We start from the raw sequence: 19,020 nt of genomic DNA on the forward strand, positions 1-19,020 counted from the left end.
CGGGCCTTAAAAACCTCTAAGGATGGAGATTCCACCACCTCCCTAGGTAACCCATTCCAGTGCTTCACCACCCTCCTGGTGAAAGAGTGTTTCTTAATATCCAATCTAGATCTCCCTCACTGCAATTTGAGACCATTGCTTCTTGTTCTGTCATCTGCCACCGCTGAGAGCAGCCTAGCTCCATCCTCTTTGGAACCCCCCTTCAGGTAGTTGAAGGCTGCTATCAAATCCCCCCCACTCTTCTCTTCTGCAGACTAAATAACCCCAGTTCCCTCAGCCTCTCCCCATAAGTCATGTGCCCCAGCCCCCTAATCATTTTCATTGCCTTCCACTGGACTCTCTCCAATTTGTCCACATCCCTTCTGTAGTGGGGAGACCAAAACTGGATGCAATACTACAGGTGTGGCCTCACCAGTGCTGAATAGAGGGGAATAATCACTTCCCTCGATCTGCTGGCAATGCTCCTACTAACACAGCCCAATATGCCGTTGGCCTTCTTGGCAACGAGGGCACACTGCTGACTCATATCCAGCTTCTCATCCACTGTAATCCCCAGGTCATTTTAACTGCTGCTTAGCCAGTCGGTCCCCAGTCTGTAGCCTGTATAGAGGGGTACAGCTTGTTCAGGAAGGATAGGCAGGATAAAAAAGAGAGGTGTTGCATTATACATCAAGAATATATACATTAGTTCTGAGGTCGAGAAGGAGGTAGGAGGAAACCAGCTGAGAGTCTATCGGTAAAGATAAAAGGAGTAAAACATAGGGGTGATTTCGTGGTAGGGGTATACTACAGACCAACAAATCAGGAAGAGTAGGTGGATGAGGCATTTCTAGAATAAACAGAGATATCCAAAACACAAGACCTGGTAGTAAGGGGGGTGAACTTTAACCACCTAGACATCTGTTGGAAATGTAAAACGGCAAAACACAAAATCTTGGACAACTTTTTGTTTCAGAAAGTGAAGCAAGTAACCAGAGGGACAGCCATTTAGACTTGATTCTGACCAACAGGGAGGAATTGGTGGCAAATCTGATAGTGAAAAGTAATGAGGGTGAAAGTGATCAAGAAATAATAGAGTTCATGATTCTAAACAAAGGAAGCAGTGACAGTAGCAAAATAAGGACAACGGACTTAAAAAAAAAAAAAAAAAAAAAGCAGACTTTAACAAATGCAAAGAACTGGTAGGTAAGATTCCATGGGAAGAAAATCTAAGGGGATAAGGAGTTCATAAGAGCTGGCCATTTCTCAAGGAGATTAAAAGTCACAAAACTATCCTAATGCAAAGGAAAGATAGGAAGAACAGTAAGAAGCCAGTATAGCTCCATCAGGAGCTCTTTAATGATTGGGTCCAGTACTATTCCGTATTTTCATTAATGACTTGCATAATGGAGTAGAAATTTGCTGATGACACCAAACTGGTTGGTGCTGCGAGCACTTTGAAGGTTTTGATTAGAATTCAAAACAACCTTGACAAATTGGAGAATTGGTCTGAATTAAATAAGATGTAATTCAATAAAGACAACTGAAAAGCACTTCCCTTAAAAGGAAAAAATCAAACGTGCAACTACAAAATGGGGAATAAATGGCTAGATGGTAGTACTGCTGAAAAGGATCTGGGGGTTATAGTAGATCACACATGGAATATAAGTGAGAGGTGTGATGCAGAGATGAAAAAGGCTAATATCATTCTGGGGTGTATTAACAGGGGTATTGTATATAAGACATCAGAGGTAATTGTCCTACTCTACTCAGCACTGGTGCGGCCTCAGCTGGAGTAGTGTCCAGTTCGGAGCACCACATGTTAGCAAAGGTGTGAACAAATTGGAGAGAGTCCAGAGGAAAGCATGGGCCTGTTTAGTCTTGAGAAAGGACAAATGAGGGGGAACCTGGTAACAGTCTTCAAAATATGTTAAGGGCTGTTATAAAGAGGATGGTGATCAATTATTCTCCATGTCCACTGGAAGTAGGACAAGAAGTAATGGGCTCATATCTCCAGCAAGAGAGATTTATATGAGATATTAGGAAAATCTTTCTTACTATCAGGATAGTTAAGCTCTGGAATAGGCTTCCAAGGGAGGTTGTATAATCCCCATCATTGCACGTTTTTAAAAACAGGTGGGACAAACACCTGTCAGGGATGGTCTAGGTTTACTTGGTCCTGCCAGAGTGCAGGGGGGTGGACTTGATGACTTATCAAAGTCCCTTCCAACCCTACATTTTTAATGATTTTTTTATCATTATGAACATTTAGTCTGTCTTCTTGCATAACACAGGAAGTCTGACTAAATTTTCACAGGATTTCTCCTAGTAATTCCTGCATCAAGCCCATAATTACTGGCTGTGCATGTCTTTTAGAAAGCCATCCTATCTTGATGTAAAGACTTCAAGTGATAGTGAATCCAACAAATTCCTAAATAAATTATTCTAATTATTAATTCCCGTCACTGTTAAAATGTTGTGCCTAATTTTAATCTGAACTTGTTAGCTTCATCTTCCAACCACTGGATCTTGTTAAATCTGTCTGCTAGATTAAAGAAACATTAGTCACCTCTTACTCTTTTCCTTCATAAACCATAAAGACTGAGATTTGAAGTCTCTCACTGTAAAGGCATGTTTTCCAGACCTGAAATCATTCTTGTAGCTCTTTTCCAAACCCTTTCCAATTTTAAACACCTTTCTTGATGTGTGGACACCAGAACTGGACGCAGTATTCCAGTTTGGTCTCATTAATGCCATATACAAAGGTAATACAACTTATCTGCTTGTACGTGATCTTACCCTGTTTATACATTCAAATGGTACATTCAGTGTTCCCTCTAAATTCTTTTTTTTGTACTGAGCCAGATACAAACTCCACCGAGCACTACATTTTTGTATTGGATTGTGTGTGTTTTGTGGGGGGAAGTGCGGGGTTGTGAATGTTGAGAGCAGGGACGGCTCCAGGCACCAGGCAACCAAGCACATGCTTGGGGCAGCACCTGGTAAGGGGCAGCCAATCTTGGGGTGGCGGGAGGCAGTGTGGCGCAGCACGGCATTCTGCCGGGGGAGGGAGGGGGGGGGGGGGGGGGCCGGGGGGGGGGCGGGCCGGGGGGCGGGGCGGGGGGGGGGTTTCCGGCGGTGCGGCGCTCGGCGGGGTGGCACTTTTTTTTGCTGCGTGGGGCAGCAAAAAAGTTAGAGACGGCCCTTGTTGACAGAGGTGTGCAGGGAGGACTGTGTGTGTGCATGCACACATAGGGGGGTTGTATGTGTGTGTGTGTTGAAGACTGCACACAGGGCGGGGGTTGTGTGTGTGCGAGTCCATGTGGGGGTGTGGTGAAGGGTATGTAAGTGTGTGTGGTGAAGGTTGGGGTGAGGGGGCAGGGTATGGATTTGTGGTGAGGAGTATGAAGGGGTGTCTACAGGAAGGCTGAGAAGCATGCAGGGGAATTGTGTACGGGTGGGTGGGGTGCATTTGTGTGTGCATCACACACTAGTCCCTGTCCCCACCACTGGCAGGGTCCCAGAGGAAGGTGATTCGCTCTGCAGCAGCTGCCTGAGTAGCCTAGCCAGGGGTCTGTGGGTGGAGGGTGGGGGTGGTGTCAGACTGCACTTCCCTGCGGCTGGGGGTTTCAGACCACCCACCACCACCCCAGGTGCACCCAGGAAGGGGCCCTGGATGCAGCTCCCTCTGCTCCCACTCCCACTGTGTCCTTGGAAACCAACTGCCAGGCATGTGGGTGGACTGGGGTGGAGCGGGGCATCTGTACGTTGGCCTGATTGGGCTACAGCTCTGCAGCCTGCATTGCCCTGGGCTGACACAGCAGAGCCTGTCCAGGCCCCTCACCTGAGCTCTTGCACAAGGCGCATCCCGGAGCCACCACCCCTTCCCAGCTGAGTGCGTCCCCCTCCGGAAACGCTTCCAACTCCCCCAGAGCGAGGAGGTGTGTGGGGGGGGCACATGCCCTGTCACAGGGCAGCGGGACCAAGCAGAACAGGTTCTTAAAAGGTCACGCCATATCCCTTCTGCTTGCATTCGCCCTCTTAGCTACAGCATCACCCCAGGAGCTCAGGTTTATCTGGTGAACCAGCTCGACTGCTGCATCCTCTACAGCATCCCTGCTTCCCAGGACATACCCCCATACTGTCTCACGGGAAGGCTAGGCTATTGATAAAGGTGCTAAGTAAATATATAAACTTAAATTATCATTTTAATAAAAAAAAACTTCTCATTTAATTTTCTCAAAGACACAAACTCTCAGTTCACAACTGCAAACCTTACCTGAAACTTCTAATTTATCCACTGCCTCCAATTTTGGCAAGGCTGTGGACTGCGGAGGCATCTCTAAGTTAGGGATTGACTTCATGATATTGGCCTGTGCCTCTTCCAAGAGCTTTTCAAACTCCTTTCCATTATAGTGATCAAGGTTCTGTCTTTTCTCTTCCCATTTCTTTTCTGCTTTCTAAAGAGAAGTACAGCATTCAGTTAGAGTTCTGATTTCATCAGTCTCTACTCTGTTACTTCTACACCTCCAAATATAAACATTATGAATCAAAACTGGTTAGATTTTCTCAGCATCGGTCTGTAGTGAGGCAATAGAAGTTTCTGATTTCTGTTCGGTTCCTAGTGAGCAATATTTCACATCAAACATTCACTGCCTACTGTTCAGCACACTTTAACATACTATAAGCGTCTACTGCTCTGGCCTCCAGAACTCCGCTAGCACCATCGTTTCCTATAGAACACTCCTTGCAAGTCAAATCATCCTGAGAAGACTTACAGACTGCATTACCTCCGACAGGTTTCTTTCTGAACTACTGCAGGTACAAAATATTTATTCAAAAATTGAAGGAAAGCTATTATTTATTTGTTGGCAAGTCTCCGTCCCTCAGTTTCCTCATCTGTAAAATGGGGATAATAATACCCACCATTTCACAAGGGTATTTGGTGGGCTTATTAATAATATTTGTAATGCACTTTGAGATACACAGACAAAAAAATGCTATAGCCATGCAAAATAGTGTTTAATGTTTAAAAACAGACTATGCCTGTTACATATTGTTTTAAAAACACACATCACAGTTACCATTGTGCCCACCTTGGTGTAAGCATTTGGGATAACATGTTGCTAGGAACAACCACAAACAAAAAGCGTTGACAAAACTCCATACAGGAGCAATAATTGTTTTTTTTTTTAAACTGATGAAAAATGCTCTGGCTTCAGATTAATTTACTTAGTTCTCTATTTTTGTTTCACTTGCCTTGTGATGGAGGCTACACATACTTTACTCATTGCTCAAAAAGTTACCTACCTGCACTGTAGCATATGTAAGTATCTCTTGTGACTTCTTATAGCAATACACAGCAGATGTTGACCTGCAGATAGGATCCTAAATATTTAGCCACTGCTTAAAGAGAAGGCCCTTAACAGCATGGTGTTTTTTTCCTCAACAGCCCCAACTGGAAATTCCATGTTAGAGCGACACAGAAAAATAATCAATCATTAGAAAATATGGAAATACACAGCGCTAAGGTCACCCAAACATCCTTAATTCTGCTCCTGTGTCTTCCCAACACCGAGCCACCATAAGCCATAAGGAAGTCCTAGACACACTGTGTATCATCTTCCCATCAGTAACTCAAAATTGAGAGGTGACCTAACTGGGATTCCTTACTCGAGTAGATGGCCTGATCAGGCACACCTTTAATGGAAAGTGTTGTTATGGAGCTACAGCAAAATACTCCAGCCATCTTTAAGACCAAATGCAGTGAAAGGAAAAAGAGAGGCCTTTAAATATCTTCATCAAAAGACCACATTCTGGAAGATTGGTCAAGACATCCCCCAACCCCAAAAGTATACAGGATCTCAAATTTAGAAGTGTGGCTACAATGTACTGCCTGCCATGTTACCATGAGACTTAACAGACAAATACTTTCAACATGGTAAGGACTGGACTCAAATTAGGTAGATTATACACCTGGAGCATGGGATGGTGGGGGAAATCATAGTTGTGTATCAAAAAAATGTGAAGGGCCAGAGCCGTGTACTACACAGTTCCCTAACTTCACAAAATTCCAGTTGTTTGGGTGACCTTAATGAGCATTTCCATACTTTTTAATATATATACAATCTTACGTAGGCATTTCCAGGCTGATGTTAAATCCTCCACTTACCCTACTCCTGAAAAAATCCTACTTTAATCACTTAACACCTGCCCAATAGTAATAGAAGGGGATTTATAGGTTTCACTCCTGGTTAACATGATTTTTAGTTTGGGATTTAAAAGAAAGTAATCACCTGGCTCTTTTTTTTTTTTTAAACATGACATTACATTTTGTCTTGGTTCAAAATAAGGGGTAAGATTTTCAGAAGTGCCTATGGAAGTTATGGGCCCAACTCCCATGGACTTTTCTTTGGAAATCAGACACCTATCTCCACTGGTATTTTGAAAATCCTACCTAAGGTTTCAAATGCATGCTGGCAGCACCGAGTAAAGTCAAGCATGGGCCCAAAGAGAATATCACTGGTTAAAGAGAATACACTGTACCTCAATTGATACAGCTCGGTTCCTGGTACTTGCACTGTGAATTTCTTCAATAAAAAGGCTTTGCATAACGGAACCATTGACCTGTGGTGACTGAGACGTCTGTGATTGCTGGGTTGCTGCTGTGGACTCCAGTACAGTGACTGGCATGGTGGAGGTTTGATGGCTTGTTGCTGACAAACCTACAGAATGGCTGGTGACCAAAGGTGAATTCTGGGTATGGTTGACCAGTGCTGAAGAGTGCTGATATTGATGTATGACTACAGGAGAGCTCTGTACATGATGAACTGTCATTAAGGGCAGAACTTCTGACTTGACTGAAGACCCTTGCACCTCTGCTGTAACTCCAGCTATGTTTTGCTGTGGGTATCCATGGACACGTAGCAGCTCTTCTTGATTTTTCAGAACTTCGGTTGCTGTTGCCTTTTCCATGGCACTGTATTGCATGGCTTGAGAAGGATCCACGCCCTTCAGCAGACCTTCTGTAACATGTCTATCAAAACAAATCACACACATCATCATTCATTATTTATTAAATTTGCATATAATTAGTCCAGTCATTTGCTATATATTAACTTTATTGGATGTAATCTGGATACAAAATATACTTTTGGCAAAAACTCTCTTTTTCCCCACCCAGTTGGAAACAGAAATCAATTTGGTAATTTTCAAGTGTGAGGAAACTAGAAATTAAAAAATTATAGGTGTGATGTTGCACTGCATATATTTTAATGGAAATATACTAGTGAGTGTGAATATGATGTAACTGGAATATGCTTCATGCAAAGGGTCTCTTGTAAGGTATCATTACAAAGCTTATAATCTATTGTGTGTGTTCATCCTATTTGTATGTATCACTCTTGTATCTAAAGCTAGAAATATGAAGTATTACTCTAAAGTCCTATTGTAACTATGCAAAGTTTGGGCCATTAATAATGGCTTGGAATCTAGATGGCTCCCATTAACCAGGACAATTGGTTGTAAATGGCTCTGTTTACTTGTAAGCCTTCCTGTGTTCGTGTAAGTCAGGCTGGGAAGAATGGAGGCTTGGGGTCTCACAGGACATGTGACCATGTCACCTGGTACGGGAATCCATCTTAAACCTGGTGCTTTTCCATTTAGAAGGAGGGAGTGGGGACCCAGAGAGACAAAAGATTCCTGCCTTGTGCCAAGGCTATAAAAGGAGCTGGAACTAACAAGAACTATACCAGGGGACAGGATTGGGCCTAGACTAAGAAGGAGTCTAGTCTGTGAAAGAAGCTTATTGGAACATCTCTGAGGGTAAGATTTACCTGTATTTAGTTTCTTAAATGTATTAGGCTTAGACTTGCGAATTTTGTTTTATTTCGCTTGGTAACTTACTTTGTTCTGTCTGTTATTACTTGAAACCACTTAAATCCTACTTTTTATACTTAATAAAATCACTTTTGTTTATTAATTAACCCTGAGTAAGTGATTAATACCTGGGGGAGCAAACAGCTATCAGTGTTGTAGAGGGCAGACAATTTATGAGTTTACCCTGTATAAGCTTTATACAGAGTAAAACGGATTTATCTGGGGCTTGGATCCCATTGGTAACTGGGTGTCTGGGTGCTGGAGATAGGTGTCTTGCTGAGCAGTTTTTGGTTAAAGGCTGCAGCTTTGGGGGCGTGGTTCAGCCCCTGGGTCTGTGTTGCAGCAGACTAGCGTGTCTGGCTTAACAAGACAGGGTTCTGGAGTCCCAAGATGACAAAGAAAATGGGCTCAGAGATAGTTTCAGCACATCAGGTGACAGTCCCAACAGGGTCTCTGTGACCGAACCCATCACAATCGGTATTTTCTGATGTAAGCATGGTAGAATAAATTAATAATTAATAGAATCAGAGAAATTAGAATAGAAAAGACAGGTTAGATGAGCTAGTCCATCCCTCTGCCAATACAGGAATATCTCTTCTAAGATATTTTCTAGAATAAAGATACCAATCTTAAGCCTTAAATTAATCTCTCTTTGTTTCTCTCTCTCTCTCTCTCTCTCTCTCTCACACACACACACACACACACACACACACACACACACACACACACCTTAGATTTTGCTATAGCGTAGGTGTTTAGCTGAAAGTTACTAAAATAATATACTTTGATCCCTTGGTGCTGACTATTTCAGGGTTGCCATTGGCAAGAAAATTCAATTCTCATTACCTCACAAAATTAGCATTTGTTTGCTGCTCATGTTTTCTGACAAACATGGATAATGGTTGTACTTAGTGGCTGAAAAATCTCAAGTATGGCTTATATGTTTCTGTCACATCTCTCATTTCCAAAGCCCAGAGTAAAGAATTCCATGAAACCATGAGCATACCCAAAAATATTTGCTATTTGTTTCCAGTTCGCTAGTAAAAAACAAAACTTTTAGTGATGCTAACATCATGTTAGCGATGCTTTGTGTTAGCTATTTCTTAGTGTTATATTTTGGGAGATTCGTGCTGTGCACTCAAAGTGTGCCTGATCTAACACCAATTGTTGTAAAATGTCTACAACTGATTGGGTTAGAGATGGGCACAAACACACATTGTATGTCTCCTGAGCCAAATGTCCCCAACAGTCAGAGATGACTTGGTCAGGGGGTTTGGATTCAACCCATTCCTAGTTAGGGTCTACTAGACTATTGTAGCTGCTTTAGACAGAGACTCTACATCGAACAATTGAAGTCATGATTTTCAGTATGCGGTTAGGAAGTTCTAAGAGGAACCCATATGTAACCCTCAGCTCTTGGTACTCCAGACTGAACCTCTAGGGACCCTTACAGAAGGACTATAACAATAACGGCTAGCAAGATCCTCTGACCTCATTTCCCAGCGTGCTTGGAGTCAAGGTGGGGACAGAAGGAATTAGAAAGTCTTGTTGGTGTGGTTTGGACAAGAAGGTCACTGGATCAACAACAAGCCAGAGCTATACGGCCCCCAGTGAGAGGGTAGCCTGACTCTACACCAATGGACAGAGGTTAGTCTCAGTTTTAGTTTGGAAGCTAAGAGAGACAGCACAGCTCAGGGAGTTTCTGCTAAACCCTCACTCCTCGCTAAGGGAGATTTTGGACTGCTATAAGACTTCAAGTGCATGGAGCAGGCAGTTACAGCACTGACGTGACCAGCATCCAGCAGAGTGAGAGAGATACAACCTGGCACTGGCTACCGAGAGCCAGCCAAGACCCCAGGAGGATTCCAGACCAGGGTACAGCAAGTCCAACTGGAGTCAGGAGAGGACCCTGCCCACCCAGGGGACTTCAGTCTAAGCTGACAAATGCCACAGCACAGCAACACTCCATCTCAGGACATTCAACATCAGCCTACCATCTGCCTCAAGGAGGTGCCTAAGAGGGTGCCAGAGGCTGATGAGTGTTAGGAAATGGAGAACTGGCTTTTTCATAAATGTATTAGTTAAGCATAACCCTTTCCTTCCCCTATTATCCTGTTACCAGTAAGGCCCCCTCTTTGTTATGCTGTTATTTTGGTCTGCTATTTCTTTGCTGGGGTTTGTTTTCATTTATCTTATTATCCCCTATGTACAGGGCTTTTACACTGCTTGCTCTTCCTTCTCCAGGGACAGCACCCTGTGTATTGGCACAGTGAGGAGTCACCAGGCGTCAGAAAAGAACCCAGGACCCAACCCATGCAAAGAGTGGGGAAAAGTTGCTCCAGGTATTGGTGATAGCAAGCACTAGGGAGAGAAAAGCTATGCCTCAGGGGAGGGGCTATACATACAACCCTATAAACAAGCCATGGCTCTGAAAACCTTTTGACTCTGAATGGAAAAGGCTTTGCAGTGCTCCTTGCTGGAACTGTTCAGAGTTCTGAAAAACAACTCACCTCCTCAGCGTGGTAAGGATATCTGTCATGCTGCGGACTCGCTTCAGCAAGCTGTCTAGTTTATGGGGCTCTTCCTTCAGAAACCTCACGGCTTCCACTTCAATGCGGAGGATCGCCCTCATTTTATTCTGCAATGTTGGAAACTCGCCTACGAAAACAAGAACCACCAAGTTCAAGAGAAAGTGACAAACGCTATTTAAAAAAAAAAAAAGTTGGATACATGCGTGTGTATTCAACAGTTATGTACTCGCCTGCACACAGAGATCACACACTCAGACCCCCAAGACCTTTAATTGATTTTTTTTAAGGCGGCAAAGATCAATTCTCAGATCAAGACGCAAACCTACATCACTCCCAAGTGTTAGAACAATCAAACCAAAAATAAAAGGGAAACTACACCTTTGAGGGTGGCAACAGCTTCTCCTACTTGCCGCAGAAGAAAAGCCCCATCTTCAACATCTTTCAACGACACTGTCTTGTTGGTGGCAGTAGAATCCTCCTTCAGCTCTTCAACAAAAGCTTCTAGCTCACTGTTTAAAAAAACAAGCAGAAATAGAACTTGAACTGAACTTCCATATTAGAGTTTTGTTTTGTGAAAGTAGTTGGAATCGAATGGACAAATCTGGACCAGAAATATCACAGCACCATAAAAACTGCTACTGACCCCTTACTAGTTTGATACTGAAAATAACAATGAGTGCCTAAAAGGAGGGTGTGTGAGAGAGCTAGAACTCCAGCTTCCCAGCAGGGCAACTTCCTCTCAACACACTGGGGTTTTAGAATATGCTGAGGATAATAAAATACACAGAGGCAGCACATGTTATGAGAGATTTTGCAAGGAACAGGCCACCATATGAATAAGCTGCCCTAACACCAGGGGGCACAAATGACAAACATAAGCTGTAGCACTGTGTGACTACCTCAGAACAAACACACAATCCCCACCCCCAAGTCATGAATATTTGTTCTAATAAAAACCTGCCTCCATTCCCCCCCCGCTTTTTGTGACCGCTTTCAGTGAATATTTTAGCTAATGAGTTTACTAGCAGGAATATTCTCAGAAACAGCAAATGTTATGTTAATACTAGAGAATATCCGGAATACATTGAATTGATACATGTAAGTAATCACATCTGAATCCTGAGTCTAAGAGTTACATGCATCCATTCAGCAACAGGAACAACAGCATGTGACTTACATGTCCAATTAAAACTGACACCAGAGCTTGACTATCAAATACATGCAACAAACAGCTCGTTAACAATCCACAGACCAAGGTTATTTGTACAAACGATTTGTCACATAATAGCAAATACCAAATTATATCTGAGAAAATCATAAGCTGCTCTTGGACAATTCAGAAACAGGAGTGGACACAGATGTGTTGAATTCAGCATTCATCTATCCATGCCTCAGTTTCTCCATTTGTAAAATGGGGCTAATGATACTTGCCTCTTTTGTAAATCACTTTGAGATCTATGGATAACAAGTGCTATTTAAGAGCTAGGTAATAACAACAACAATCGGTGATTATATGTGACAGCCAGGCACTCAGATATCACAGTGATGGGCATGATATAAAAACCTAGATAGATATAAGAGAGCCGAATTACACTGTTCAGTTGTCAAGAAAAGGGTAAGGAAATTGTCAACGGATTGAAAAAGGCATAAGCAGCCCAACTAATTAATTATGGAAAGCCAAAGAACAAATAGCAGCTTTTGGGGACTCCAACACCTGTCCCCTGCACTCTGCCCTTATAAATGCATGTCTTTGCTCCACAATATCTCTACACGAAGGACTAATCCTTGGGGCAGGCTATGGGGAGCGAATACAGTGTGTGAATTTCACAGTGCTCTTCTTAACTTCCATCCAGTCAGCACCCAACCTGGGTTATATAGCTGACACCGATGAATGCCTCCCACCAGTTGTTTGCAGTGCTGTTGTAGCGACCTGAAGAAGAGAGCTCTGTGTAGCTTGAAAGCTTGTCTCTTTCACCATCAGAAGTCAACCAATACAAGATATTACCTCCCCCCCCCCCCCCCTTGTCTCTTCCACCAGTTGCACGCTCTTTGGATTCTACACTGGGGCAATGCTGTGCTTTAGTCACATTTGAGATGCGGAGAGCTGACTAGAGCTCATTATCCCTAAGAAGGATTTACTTGTTCCTTGTGAGCAGGCAGGGTCTGAAACGTACAAAAACCCTGTTTACAAAGATCTGGGGAGAAGGATTTGTGTTACTGCTATCTGCCTGCACGCCAGAATGGAGCAGATGTGAATAAGGCACAGCTAAGGTGAGTGCTCCCACTTTAGGACCACCAGTCTGGAAGGTCTCCCAATACAAACACAGATGAGAGAAAACATCTCGCTTATTAACACCGGGAGGAGAAATCGCAAAAGGGGCCACTAGGTGGCACCAACTGAACGATATCCTTCTGCTTTTACAGGGAACGAGGCAGTCGAATTTAAAACAGCTATAACACATATCTACTTGTCCTACATTTGCCTTCACAATAAAGAAGACACAAACAGCAGGATAACATCCGAAGAACAGAGCCAACACAGGAAGGATTTTGCAAAAAACCATCAGCTTTCCATCATCAAGCCCAGAAAACGTTGCTGTGAGCCCATACCCTCTGGTAGGAGGTTGCGCCACAACCAAGGAGCATCGATAGCTCTGTCACGAGTACCTGTGAACTTCATCTTGGAGAACAATGGCTTCAATGGCCCTGATACACCCAGCTGTCTCTGAGAGTCAGGAATAGAAAAGCAGCTTCTCGGAAATCTGGGCCCTATGCTGCTGGAGACCTCAAAATTAGGACCAGAACTTTGAATTGGCTCCTGGCTTGAATGGGGAGACAGCAGGAGGCATGGAGCAGGACAATCATCTTTTGGCATGTAAGGGACACTGTCACATAGACAGGGATAAGGGAGACATCTAAATAGCAGGGGATGGTGTCTGTCTCACTTTTGTTCACAAAGAGAGAGTTCTTTCCAGATTTCAGTATGAAAATGTGGGTTACACCAGATAGTAACATATAAAAGTTTTTTCTAACTGCAATTACACACTATAATAAACATTTGAACGTAACAGGGAAATTTAGAATATATTTTAAATATATTGTTATATCTGGTTTGAAATAATATATTCATACCAAATTCAGGGACGCCGGAACAATTTTTATAGTGGGGGTGCTGAGATCCATTGAACTAAATAAGCCATACAAACCCTGTGTATGACGGAAACCACTTCAAGCCAGGGGGATGCAGCAGCACCCCTAGTTCCAGTACCTATCACCAAATCTGACAAGTGTGTGGAACGCTGGGAGAAAATACTGATTCTCCATCTACAGTTAATGAGAACGCAGAGAAGAGGACATTTTGTCAGCACTCACAATGCTAAGGATTGCCACCTTGCAGGCTGATGGAAACCAGATGTCCTGATTATGCAAATATGATTTTTTTCCTAGAAAACCTGCCTACTGAAGGCAGAGAATCCAAGAGGCTATTCAGCAATGCTGATGATACCTACTCCAATTAAAGATGCAGGATGCAGAATTGCAAGTGTTCTTCAAAATTATTGTACAATCATAAATACTAGTATTAAATTCTGATTCTGAAATCTTACTTAAAAAAAATAATCTGAGTACTTTATTTTTATGTCTGGTTGAAATTTTCCAGAAGGGGCACAATTATTCTATTTTCCTGTTATTAGAAGTGCTGTCAGCTTTCACCTATAGGTTGTGTTCTAGCTCTGAGAGAGAACTTTGTACAATATGTACGGCATACCATGCATTGTAGTTTTACCACGTAAAGCATTGGTAACTAATGCATTTTTACTGGATACATCTGTGCTTTCTGGCTATCACAATTTATAAATAGTTTATAAATAGGTTGCTTATAACTATGGTTTATAACCAACTACAACACCTTCTATTCATGTGCTTCGAACCATCTATAAAACATACGACTCATGTCTGTAATATGCGTATCACCTCTATTAATCATATATTAGCTTTTCATAACATATTTATAAACATATCCTTCACTTAAAGTGTAACTGACATATCATATTATCCCAATTTGCCTTTGGTATCTAGCAAGCTTTGAGGCTGGTATTTGGTAACTGACATCGAAAAAAGGTATTGTATCTTTGGCTTAAATTAAAAAAAAAAAATCTTTGTCTTAGATCCAATATAATTTACTAAAAACTTCTGCCTTAAAATACAATCATCAGGAATGCAAAATGATCGGGTTTACATGGAGTCCCTTCAAGGCAGACTGTCTAAGAGAGCTCTCTGGACTTCATTGGATATCTCTATTCTCTGAGATTAAACTGAAGTCCCAATCCTCTTCTGACATAAATTGGCACAGGTTTACAGATGTCAACAGAAACATACTAGTAGTGAATTTGATTTAAATTGGTTTGTAGAAATCTCCTTCACTTGTAATATGAAATTGCCATGATTTTCGTTTTTCCAACTGGAAATATTCCTTGAAGTAGCAGAGAGGAGAGTTAAACCAAGAATCAGAAAAGCTGGAAGAGTTTTTCCCTCTGTTCCTTCAGGCAATACTAAAGCTTATATTCCAGGGCAATTAGTGCATTTTTACAAATGTAGCTGAATTCCTGAAACTCCTTGATTCTGATGAGGAAAGTCTGTAGGACTATGATTTGGAAGAGGTCAAAAGGGCAATGATTAAAAGTCTGAGAAATTATAATTTTCATGTCCTGTTACTGTGCATTTACTTTATAGGTCTGAAGTGGTGTCAGATGGAAAGCTTCTATATAGAATGTTAACCTTTCTCTGAAATTTTATGGTGTATGTCCTGATAGCACCACTAAGTTCATCTAGGCACTATTATGAACAAAGAACACAAAGGGTATCTCTACTCTGCAATTTAAAAACTGTGGCCAGCCTGTGCCAGCTGACTTGGGCTCACAGGGCTCGGTCTAAGGGGCTACTTAACTGCAGTGTAGATATTCAGGCTCAGTCTGGAACCCAGGCTCTAGGACCCTGTGAGGTGGGAGGGTCCCGAGCCTGAATGTCTACACCGCAATTAAACAGTCCCTTAGCCTGAGCCCCGGGGAGCCTGATTAAGTTGGCGTGGGCCAGCCATGGGTGTCAATTGCAGTGTAGACATAAGAGAACTCCAGCCCCAGAGTGTACACAGTCTTAGCTAATACACAGTGTGTGAATAAACTGATGAACAGGACAATGGTGGGGGACAGCACTGTCTGTAGTTCAATTAGGATTGTGAGATAGTTTATAGCAATATCCACCAGTATATAATACTGTAAATTCACAATCTTGCAGAGAAAACACAAATTTCTAGATTAATATTATCCTTTATCATCACAGGTGTGATACTTTTGTAGTAAATCTGAGTCATTTGACAATACATATATTAACACAGAAGATTGCTTTCCCCCTTTGTTTATAAATATCAGAACTGCTGGTATGGTAGAGTACCATGATTAATGTTTGCAGTGAGAAGCTGATTTTAAAGTTTCTCTGTACATAAAGGAGCAATTTTTCAGATATGGCCAGATATACATTTGGATCAGCAATAAAAACTAATTAATTAAATAGTATCTTACAAAATCTCAGTGTTAGAATTATTTAGATCACCCAATTAGAGGCCATTGATTTGCACAATGTATGGTCTCTTAGAAATAGAGCTGGTTGAATTTTTTTTTTGGTGGAAAATGCAGATTTGGTGACACCAATGCTTTTTGTGAATTTGTGTTGATTTTGCCAAATTGTTTCAGTTTAAAAAAGGCTAAAAAAATTGAAATTGTTTGCTCTGACATTTTAAAAATGAAATATTCTGATTTTTGGTTCAAAATGAATTATTGTTTCAAAATTTCCTTGAAACTTTATTTAAAAACCAACCAAATATTTTAAAATGGTTGAAATCTACATGAAATATTTCATTCAACCCAAAACAATTTTTTCTGACTTGATTTTTTTTTAAATTTAAAAAAAAAAAAGGGTTTTGATTTGTCCCAAAATGAACCTTCCCCTTCCCCTCCCCCCTTGCTTTTTCAGTAGTGCCAGCAAACCACAAAATCTGTTCTCTGCCCAGCTGTACTTAGATATAATTCTACAACCAGACTCAGCCTCTCCCTGCTCTCTCTCAGCCTATGAGAGTGCATGGAAAGGAGAAAAAGGCATGCATGCTAAGTAGCACTTACCCACATGAGCAGTCCCACAGTGAAGTCAATATTCTATAAAGGAAAAAGCCAAGCATGAACAACAAACAAGCTCAAAGCACTATGAGAGGTCTTCCCACCCACCATAACTTCTTCACAATCTTTTCCTCTTCGTGGAGGTATTTCTGCCTTTCTTGCTCCACCAGGATGCGCTGTCGCTGCACAGGATCCTCCAGCCTCTTCACTGTTTCAATCACTTTGCCATTGATTTCCAGCTCAGCTTTCTTCATCATTGCCCTCAGCATCTCCTGGTTCTGCAGCTGTTGCACAAAAGAAATCAACTTCAATTTTCCTGCCTGACTAACATCCCTGGCAACTGAACACATTGCCACTCTCAGAAATAGGTTTGGATAAACAGCCCTACAGCTGAATGAACATACTCCCTCCCCCCTTAACTTTATCCATAAATGTTATGTCAAGGAGAAGGGGGAAAAGAGCACAAATTCCATTAACTTCTAAAGCGTGTGTCTGACTTACAGCAGCAAGCTGACAAACAGAATGTGTAGACTTCATTATAATGTACTATGTCTGGCACCAATTTCACCACGTACTTCTGTAGGGACTGAAACCTTTCTACACCATTCAATGTGACATTAGAAGGTGTTGTATAAAATATCAGTGATGAGCGTCCTGCCTTGTGCGTGTAATAAGAGTGCAGCCGCTCCTCTGGGAGCTGTCATGCTAAAGGGCATGATTCCCTTCTGTATATGCCTCTTACTAGTCTGTCACTAAACTTGCTGGACCATCATTTGAAAATATCATGAAAGGTAGTGTGAAAGCTGAAACATAATGTCATTCTTTGAGGGTCACTTCTCAGTGTTGCAAGCAGCACATACACCACTCACTGTGATGGAATGAAAGACATATAACTAATTTGCAATATACATCAACAAGAAAGAGACTTTTAAAATGTGGGTTTTCTCTAAAAAGTGACTATTTAAAAAGGAGACCTCCTTTCTCCAGAGATCTGCTATCTGCACATACACTGAAGAGAGAAGGTCTGTGGCTGAGTAAGTTGTAATATCTTTTTTTCCTGTTAACCTTGCAGAGCCAAAACAGTTAGGAGAGCATGAACTGGATTGTACTTCTACTTGTGCATTAATTGTGCACTGAATTTTACCTACAGGTCCAATCAGTTACACTTGTACAAAATGGTTTGAAGGCACTGGGAATCCACAGGTGTCATTGAGATCATAATCGGAAGACAATCAGAGTGCACAGATATCATTAAATCCCTTCTTTGGCCTGGAGAATCTTCATTAGTGGAAAAGGAAAGAACCCACCTTGGCTGTACAGCCCAGGATGAGCTTGCCGGGCTGACAGTTAAAAAAACCATCTTTTTACTTGCAAACCTCTCACTTTTTCCTTTAAAGAGAGCGCGTCTTTTAGAGTAGAGCTGCTCTGTAAGATGTAATTTTCCACACTACAAGTAAAAATCTTCTATTTTTGTTGTTGCAAATTACAAAGACCCTGGGTGACTCGTATATAGGCACTGAGCAAGTTCCTCCTATATTCCCAGTGGGCTAAACACTTTTTATATACTCTTTCACAAGTATGTTTAAGAAATTCCAACCGCTCTTCATTGGGCATGGAGTGCTGGGGAGAGGAGATGAAGTATCTATTTTTAGGTTCAATACTGGGGCATTATCTGCTGTCTCAGCAGTAAACATTTCTCAACACTATTACAAATAGAATTCCAAGTGTAACAGCCCCCTGGAAGGCCTGATATTACCGACTTTCCATGGCTAGGGTCTTTCAGTTTTATTAAGCTCACAACATGAAAAGTAGTAAGTGAGGCTCTGTCCAGTTAGCACAATTAGGATCTGTGTAGGCATGAGAATGATTCTGTGATCCTAGCAATGTTCTAGATACAGGGTAAAATTTTCAAAAGTGCCTAAGTGTCTTAGGAGTCTAATGACTTAAGCACTTCCCACTGACTTCAAAATTTTATTCCCAAACCCTATCTGGATTTCCACCTCACTGAACAAAAACACAACAGTTTTCATAAGAGCATTAACAGTATAACTTGAAAAAAAATGCTGCTGCCTAAAATGCCTGGGAATAGTCACCCAGTCTTGCAAAGATAGTAAAGATGCAAGTGGATTTTCAAGGCAACAAAACCACCACAGAAGCTGATTTAGGAAGATTGTAACAAGGAAAATAGAAATCAGAAATAGAAAAGGCCTGTTATGTCACTGTTCATCTTTCCAGTCAGTGAAGGAACTAAATAGACAAGTCAATACATTGCTTCTGGCTTTCCAGATTTGAATTATCTAATCTGTCCTCTACTGTGCACTCCTACCTCCCCATTAACATTATTGGGATGCACACTGAGAGGAAAGTTAGCTCTTCAGTGATAAGGCTCTGGGTGTCCAGTGTGTTCAGGCTGTGATAGGCAGTAGGCGCTATTTCAAAACTGTGGGAGGAAAAACAGAGCCGAA

At 41.9% G+C, this 19,020-nt stretch overlaps 1 protein-coding gene across 20 annotated transcripts in view; it reads right to left on the minus strand.

Moving 5' to 3' along the window:
• Nucleotides 1-19,020, minus strand: part of KIAA1217 (KIAA1217 ortholog) — a 518,496-nt gene that overhangs the window by 19,359 nt on the left and 480,117 nt on the right. For all 20 annotated transcript variants that reach the window (XR_004644414.1, XR_004644413.1, XM_034760248.1 and 17 more), the window contains 5 exons: nt 16,664-16,839; nt 10,767-10,897; nt 10,368-10,515; nt 6,526-7,015; nt 4,259-4,439 (listed from right to left, as the gene is read on the minus strand). Coding sequence is in view for 18 of the 20 variants with exons in the window: in XM_034760248.1 (XP_034616139.1) it covers nt 4,259-4,439; nt 6,526-7,015; nt 10,368-10,515; nt 10,767-10,897; nt 16,664-16,839 (1,126 nt within the window). In the remaining 2 variants the exon portion in view is untranslated. The remainder of the gene's footprint in view (nt 1-4,258; nt 4,440-6,525; nt 7,016-10,367; nt 10,516-10,766; nt 10,898-16,663; nt 16,840-19,020) is intronic.

The sequence above is a fragment of the Trachemys scripta genome, chromosome 2 (genome assembly GCF_013100865.1).
Source record: "Trachemys scripta elegans isolate TJP31775 chromosome 2, CAS_Tse_1.0, whole genome shotgun sequence".
NCBI lineage: Eukaryota > Metazoa > Chordata > Testudines > Emydidae > Trachemys > Trachemys scripta.